This window comes from Montipora foliosa, unplaced genomic scaffold, assembly GCF_036669935.1.
Source record: "Montipora foliosa isolate CH-2021 unplaced genomic scaffold, ASM3666993v2 scaffold_421, whole genome shotgun sequence".
NCBI classification, from domain to species: Eukaryota; Metazoa; Cnidaria; class Anthozoa; order Scleractinia; family Acroporidae; genus Montipora; species Montipora foliosa.
This window is the reverse complement of record NW_027179725.1, coordinates 172,501-180,000: the sequence shown is the minus strand read 5'-3', so window position 1 is coordinate 180,000 and position 7,500 is coordinate 172,501. Positions and strand designations below refer to the sequence as shown.

At 41.1% G+C, this 7,500-nt stretch overlaps 2 protein-coding genes and 1 pseudogene across 2 annotated transcripts; 1 reads left to right on the top strand and 2 right to left on the bottom strand.

Annotated features, from left to right (window-relative positions):
- Nucleotides 1-1,417: 1,417 nt before the first annotated feature.
- Nucleotides 1,418-2,587, top strand: LOC137988562 (putative nuclease HARBI1). Its single transcript, XM_068834555.1, has one exon. The coding sequence runs from the start codon at nt 1,418-1,420 to the stop codon at nt 2,585-2,587; it is 1,170 nt and encodes a 389-aa protein (XP_068690656.1).
- A 1,450-nt stretch (nt 2,588-4,037) lies between these two features.
- On the bottom strand, nt 4,038-4,936 carry LOC137988561 (uncharacterized). The gene is made up of 2 exons (XM_068834554.1): nt 4,900-4,936; nt 4,038-4,618 (listed from the first exon to the last, which is right to left on the bottom strand). The coding sequence occupies exons 1-2, from the start codon at nt 4,934-4,936 to the stop codon at nt 4,038-4,040; spliced, it is 618 nt and encodes a 205-aa protein (XP_068690655.1).
- A 792-nt stretch (nt 4,937-5,728) lies between these two features.
- Nucleotides 5,729-7,310, bottom strand: LOC137988560 (uncharacterized; annotated as a pseudogene).
- Between the last annotated feature and the right edge of the window lie 190 nt (nt 7,311-7,500).

The window sequence follows — 7,500 nt, the reverse complement described above, 5'->3', positions numbered from 1 at the left end:
TGGAGTAATTTAAAACTACTAGGAATGATGCTTTTGACTGCGTGATTATGAGGATGGAAAGTGAGGGTGAATGGAATTCTGTCATTCTGATCTTTTTGTGACGTTTGTAGTGATGACTGTCGATCAAATTGTTGTGCGCGATGATGGCCCGCTTTGACCACAGAGACAGGATAGCCACGTTTTTCGAAGAACTGGCACATCTCCTCTGATTTGCTGGAAAAATCGGAGTCATCACTACATAGACGTCGAGGTCTAAGAAATTGAGAATAAGGAATGGAGTTCTTGACATGTGATGGATGTGACGATGAATACAACAAATAACTGTGTGAATCAATTCAATTTTCAATTCAATTTTCAATTTTATTATTTTTACACTGTTTACAAAGAGGAAACAACTTAATATAACATAGTTTACAATAATGGAGAAAATACTAACAGAAATTAGCTAGAAAATATATATTTATAGTGTACAGTGACCAAAGTAGCGAATCAGCTTTCGAGTTGGTCACTGTCATGTGAGATATAAATTGGCGTTGGCCGCATGTTAAATATATTGGAAATTGATAGCTACACTAAAGACGACTAGGATATTATTATCGTAAGAGAAGACATACATAAATACTACATATTACACAGCATATCTTATGTAGCTAGCAGTTAATCTTTGGTCAGTTGAGTACTCAATAAGAATCTTTTATACTTCTTTATGCTCTTCGTTATTGTGAAATCTTAAAATTAATTTACTACACAATGCAGTGGCTGCGCAAAGTTTACTGGTAAGAATAGACAAAACATGATCTGCCATTTTTGGCCACCGAGGTGGCCGTTTATTTTATAACAATAAACTTTTTACTCCGAAAAAACCTAGAAGAATAGAAATCATTCCCAGCAAAGGTGGGGGAGTACCCGCCAAAGCCCTGCAAGGGCCCCCCACCCAAAGCCACTGCATTGAAACCAGAAATGCTGAACAACATACTTTATATATTTCTGCCATGATAACCTGGGCCACTTGGGCCCCTGCTTAATGGTTAAAAAGTGCCGTACTTCAAGTAAGCGTCCAATGTTCAAAGTTCAACTATTAACCACATCGGGATAAAGTACAATAGGAAAGTAACAGCACCAACTCATAATGGTCAGAATCAAAACAAAACTACTTCCAGTTATGTATTAAACAAACTATACCCCTGCTCTATCATGGTTACCCTCGGACATTACATAGTGTTTGACCCTTAACCCCTTTTGTTAAGGTCCAATCCAAATTACGTAACACCATGGTAGCGTTCCTTTTAACCAATCCAGTTTCGGATCTAGTGAATCCAGATTGTTTCAATTTTCGTTTCAGCCGGAACGAAAATCTAAAAATAGATTACGCAACAACGCCAAGGGGCCTGGTAACCATTTCTTTTTCAAAACAAACATGGCGGGCATAATTCGCCGAGCGCCACTAGCATTTTTTTCGTTGTTGGAGGAACTTCTCCAAGGGCCAACTGATGAAACACGCGATAAAAAGGAAGACATCCTTATGTTTATGATGCTCGAGGAGTTTTTGAGAAATTGTAGAAACGCTGAAGTTCGCACTGAGTTGTACGTTGAGAGAATAGTTCCAGCTATGTCAGATTCGTCCTTTCGCCAGCACTTCAGACTTTCGAGACCGACGGCCCAAAGGCTTGTCAACATTTTGGGAACCTGCCCTGAGATCCCAGTACCCCGAGAAAGAGGTCGTCCTACTGTTGAAATTGAAAAACAGCTGCTAATAACGGTTTGGTACCTTGGAAACCCTGAGTGCATCAGGTCAGTGTCAGACCGGTTTGATGTGTCACGTTCAACCGTGTTGAGAGTTACCACGAGAATCTGCAACGCACTTGTGAACAACGTTGCTCCTGATTTTATCCAGTGGCCTTCTGGAGACAGGTTAATGCGGACTATTGAGGGTTTCAGTGAGAACAATGGTTTACCTCGATGCATTGGGGCCATTGATGGCACACATATCCCTATAAAGGCGCCACATGACCATCATGAACATTACATAAACAGAAAAGGGTTTCATTCAATGCAGCTTCAGGTAGTTTGTGATGCTGACATGATATTCACCGATGTTTACTGTGGCTGGCCTGGAGCAGCGCACGATGCACGCGTTCTGAGAAACAGCCCTTTATTTCATGATGCAGAGACCAGAACAAATGACATGCTTCCAGGACAAACGTACATCATTGGAGATGCAGCCTATCCTTTAAAAACCTGGTTGATGACAGGATTTAAGGACAATGGCCATCTTACTGCACAGCAAAAGCGTTTTACAAATCGTCTAAGTTTAAAACGGATGGTCGTTGAACGTGGCATTGGTCTTTTGAAAGGAAGATTCCGGAAGTTGAGAGTCATGGTGGATATTGACAGAATCAGGTTTTTACCAAAATTAGTTATAGCAGCATGCACACTCCACAATTTCTGCATTTATTCAAATGATGAAATAGATGATTTTCTACAACCTCTAGACGATGATGATGATGCCAATAACTTTGTTAATATTTTTGCTGATGACAACAATGCTGTTCGAAAGAGAGCTGAAATCATGGACATGATTTGCTGAACTTTTGCACTTCATCTCTGTCTGTATGGTGCAAAACAATACATTTTTAAGACAAATAACTAATACAAGCAGGTTCCAAAAAGGAAGGCTTCACTGGGAGGGCGGATAGTCTGCACAAGAGGGGTACCTTTTTCAGTCACACTAAGTGGTGAATTCATTTCATTATTTTATTTGTAAAAGGGTTTTAAGTGAAAAATGAACAAAGGAGATGCAACATCCCTGTTGTGGTCAGTGTAAAACCCAGACTGCAGACTGCAGACCTAGTGACCGCTTCTGTAGGTATGTGATAATTGATCATAATACAGTAAAAACCCTCATGTAAGAACCTAGAAAATTAAGAACCTCCTAGCAGAAATTTGCTACTTTAATACCCCAAAATATAAGAACCTGTTTTGCCAAACTCTAAACAAGTAGGTTCTTACACGTGGGTTTTTACTGTACTTCCATTTTACAAGTTATATGTAAGGGTTAGGGTTGTAACCTCCGGTAAAGCATTGCCATAGCACAACTTTCAAGTACCCTTCTCCCTCCCTTTTCACAGACACTTTCAGCCTGGAAAGGCTATTATTTACCAGTCTGCTGTTATAAACTCAGCTTGACTGTCGAGCCAGTTTTTTTTTATTTTCTAACCCTCCAATTATTTTCTGCAGCATACTTTATTATAATTACTCTAAAATGAAAAAGGTCAGGACAAATCAGAGCAGTTGATTTTGAACTATGTAATGGATTTGGTACATTGCGAGTGTGCTCATGGATAAATTAATTGCCAAGTAAGTTATTGCACATTGGTTTTGTTCTGAATAAACCCTTTGATGAAGGGTAAAAGGATGAATGTGGGCAAACAAGCAAGATTCTTAAGAGGCTTGGCTGATCATAATGTGGCCTTCCGAAGCAAGTTCTTAAGGACAATGAAAGCAATAGCCTCCATTGAATGGAGGGTATTGTTTTAACATTTGGAACTAATGTTAGTTACAAATGGTGTTGCAGTTTTGTCCATGGTCATTGTTTGTTGTCAAAGTAACTCTTTGTTCTGTAGAAAATTGTTCATTTTTTGAAACAGAACATGCCAACACTTCCAAGAACATCTTGGTATCACATGGAGGGGTTGTTATCAAATCATGCTACAAAACTGGCCAACTGTCAATCAAAAATTGCCCTTTTAATTTTGTAAATACTGTAGAAAACTTTCACATTCCACAAAAATTGAATTAAATTATTTTGCCTTTGCAAGTTGAAAATATCTCAATATATGAAAATAAATATCTCAATAATAAATACATTTATGCCAAAATTGTCTGAACTGCAAGTCAATTTCATTTGTAACATCTCAATAAATATGAAATATTTCGAGAAAGAATAATTTCTGACAAAATTAAATGGTCCTCGAGAATATGTAATATGTAAATGTATTTAAAATAATTGACAATAAACCAGAGTAACTTAACATGCCTTACTTCGAAATGTCCTTTTCAAATAGCTCCAGCAACCTGTCAAATCGTTGCATCTTTTGCTGGTGCATTTCCATGACATGTTTCTCCTTTTCCTCTTCTTTTTCCCTTTGTTCCCGCTGGTACTCTTTGAACAAATCAGTGAGACTCTCCTTACTCTGAAGAGCCCTTTTGGCCCTGGACCTTTTAACCTCTCTGCGCGGAGTTTCTTCGTTGTCCAATGATGGTCTTCGTCCATCAGTAGAAGATGCTGCAGCTTCTGCAAAAGAACCTGAACTTGAACTTGTACGGATGAGGTCTTCACCAACAGGACCAGCCCTGTTGGAGCAAACTGCCACTGGCTTTACAGAAGGTGTCATGCCAAAGATATCGCTCAGCTCTTCAAAATATGGGCACGTCTTTTTGTCGTTGCCCGACACGTTGTTGTGATCGACTGTTTTTGTGAAATTTTGCTTTAAGTTCTTAAACTTCGTTTCACATTGAGCACCAGTGTAGCCATATCCTTTCTCTTGCATCTCCTTCGATATTTCCTCCCACAAAGTTTTCTTCTTTGACTTTTTGTCTTTGAAAAAGTTCTCCCTTTCTTTGTACAAAGACAGAAGAAACAGCACTTCATTCCTTCACCATTTAACTTGCAATACCGGAGTTTCAAATGCGGCGGCTGGAGTTTGAACCTGAACGATAAGCTGGTCAGGGTCGATTGTTGAGAGAACTGCAAAAAATATAGACATTATACCCAAAGAACTTCCAGTTGTTTTCAACTATTTCCTGAACTTGACTTATAAATGAAACAAAAATTAAACATTTCTCTGGTTTTAAGACCTTTTGCTCAATGTAAAGGAAAATGATTAAAACACCTTGTACCTGAACAGGCTGAAAAGTCCCATATTTCCTCCGCCATGTTGTTTGTTGTGTGCCGAGCTGACAGACCGCGTCGTATAATCCACACCAAACTCGCTCCCCGATGACAAATGGAACGGAAATCTTAAACCAGTTTCAGTTACCAATCCGAACGATCCACGTTCGGAGGTAGATTGTTTAGATTGCAATCTAAGATTGGTTTCGCCATAAATGGAACGGGAAATCTAATTTTCGATCGCAGAATCCGGTTTTAGGTTGGTTAAAAGGAACGCTACCCATAACTAACTCATCACTTATTGCTTGGACCCTCTGGCCTCTGCTCAAAAGGTCCAACTAAGGTATTGAAACATTAAGTAAATGACCACAACTAACGCTCCTACTCAAAACTGCGAGTGTTACCGGAAGGTCTTCGCCAGTGGGGTCTGCTGCCCGTCAGGAAAAACCCCCTGTTATAGGGGAAAACCTGATCCCTCCCGAATGCAGAGCCAGGCACATAACACCCTGAGGGAGGAGGGTGATCCTAAAGACTTAAACCACCTAGTAGACCTTTGGCCCCTGCTCAAAAGGTCATTCGATTAAGTACTACAACCTGTCACAAAAATAACTGCCTTGTATGATAAATATTGGCCCCTGCGCAAGGGGTCAATGTCTACAGTATTGGTGCATCCTCAGTCAATTACTTAATCTGGCTACTGTTTATATTAATACAGGTTCACACACTTGGCCCCTGCTCAAAATGTGCTGAACTTTTAGCTTAATTAAAACAGTTACTATAAGATGTGAGACCACTGGGCACAAGGAGAAAGGCGAGGCGATCCTTGTTAAATCATGACTATGTCCCTAGGGTGGGTATACGAATGTATCTGAGAAATGCATTGGAATTCCATCTACCGAATACTCTTATCTGAGAGTCAGACATGCCTTTTGCTGCCGCCCACGAGGCTGCCCCGATGCGAAAGCTGTGCGTTTTATATCTATCTTCATCAAGGTTGCAGTATTGTAAAACGTCTTTGAGAGACTCCATTGCTGTGCTCAAAAGTTCAAAGGTTTTACATGAACTAGAGCAACCCATCGGAAGACAACGGTCGTAATACCATTGGCCCTTCCATTGCAAACCTAATAAGGGGTGGTCAGAAGGATGTACTGGTATTATTCTAAATGCACTCCTCACATCAGTCTTGGCTAACACACAGTTTCGACCTAAAACTGTTATGAAATTGATAGCATCATCCACTGTAGCATATTTTACTGTGGAAAATTCTGGTGGAATGAATGTATTGACTGAATCTCCATAAGGAAAGGATAAATGATGAATCAGTCGAAATTCACCAGGGGCTTTTTTCGGTATCACCCCCAAAGGTGATACACGCAAGTTGCTAAAGGGTGGATAAGCAAAGGGGCCTAGTATACGCCCACTTTGCCTTTCCTTAATCAGCTTGCTGTCCACCACCTTTGGGTGTTGCAATGCTGACATCAAATTCTTTGCACCAAAGGCCTTAGAGGGGCCCTGAAAGTGTAACCTAAATCCAAATGTGAAACCGTCGATCAAATTTTTGTGAAGTTTGTTCTCATAACCTGTGAGATACATGGCTAGTCTGTTAACCTTGACTGGTGTGGGAAGCGGAGTGGGTCGAGGTGTAGTTGCTTGACAACCCTGGTTTGGAGAAAGGGCGTTGTCCCGCTCGTTTCTGGTTCTGCTGGCAGCGGGAAACGGGGTGATTAAGGCCGCATTTAAAGCACTGGTGTTTAAAGTCACACCCTGTGCAGTTGCCCCCCTTGTGGAAAGTCCAGCAAAACCCCTTTGGAAAAAACTGCCCACTTTGCTTAGTGGTTGACTTGGACGAAGGAGGCTGTTTGATTTTGGGGACACCGGCCCTCAGCCACAGCTCGCTGTGGATTTGGTCCCAAGGAATTAGCTCTTTTTGTCTGAGCATACGGAAATTTTCGTCATAAAATTTCCAGTTGGCCCCCCGTTCCGCGAGGTCTCTCACTGTAGACCCATATTTCATTAATTGGGCTGTTTCTGAAGAGAAACGCTCGGAGTAAACAGCCACGAATGCTTGAAAAGCAGCCGTCCATTGATGAAGAGTATGAATGGGCTGTTTTTTAATACCTTGCTCTAAGGAAAAGGTAGGCTGACCTCCCTTCCTATTTTGGACCCTAAAAGTATACTGGTCATCATCACTAGTGCTGTTATGAAAGATAACAGCAAAATCTACATACTCATTACCCCAGATCTGTTTTTTAACCTTATCCGAGATCCTGTTTGACAAAGGAACAGCTACAGATACAAATGTGTTCTTACTAGTTGTAGGCTGCGTCGTTCCTTCGATCAGGTTGGAAGTCACTTGTTGAATTGTAGCTTGTGCGGGCGTCTGGGTCAGCACCGATCCATCTTGTTGGCAGCTGCCCATATTATTGTTCTGGGGTGGGTCTGGGATAAACTGAATGTCCGGCTGGCTTGCAGCTTGGGGATAGTTCACAATGATACCCGCCTCTTGTAAGCTCTTCTGGACTGCCGCAGCGATAGTCGTCCCTAAATTTGCCAACCAGTCAGCACTTACACTCCTCGCGCCTTGTGCTGTTGGTGGATTCGCCTCGGTT

Bases quoted from the DNA above. Each gene is read 5' to 3' on its own strand.
- LOC137988562 (XM_068834555.1), top strand. From the start codon at position 1,418: ATGGCGGGCATAATTCGCCGAGCGCCACTAGCATTTTTTTCGTTGTTG.
- LOC137988561 (XM_068834554.1), bottom strand. From the start codon at position 4,936: ATGGCGGAGGAAATATGGGACTTTTCAGCCTGTTCAG. The intron at 4,619-4,899 runs GTACAAGGTGTT...CTTTGTACAAAG, and splicing joins GGACTTTTCAGCCTGTTCAG to AAAGGGAGAACTTTTTCAAA.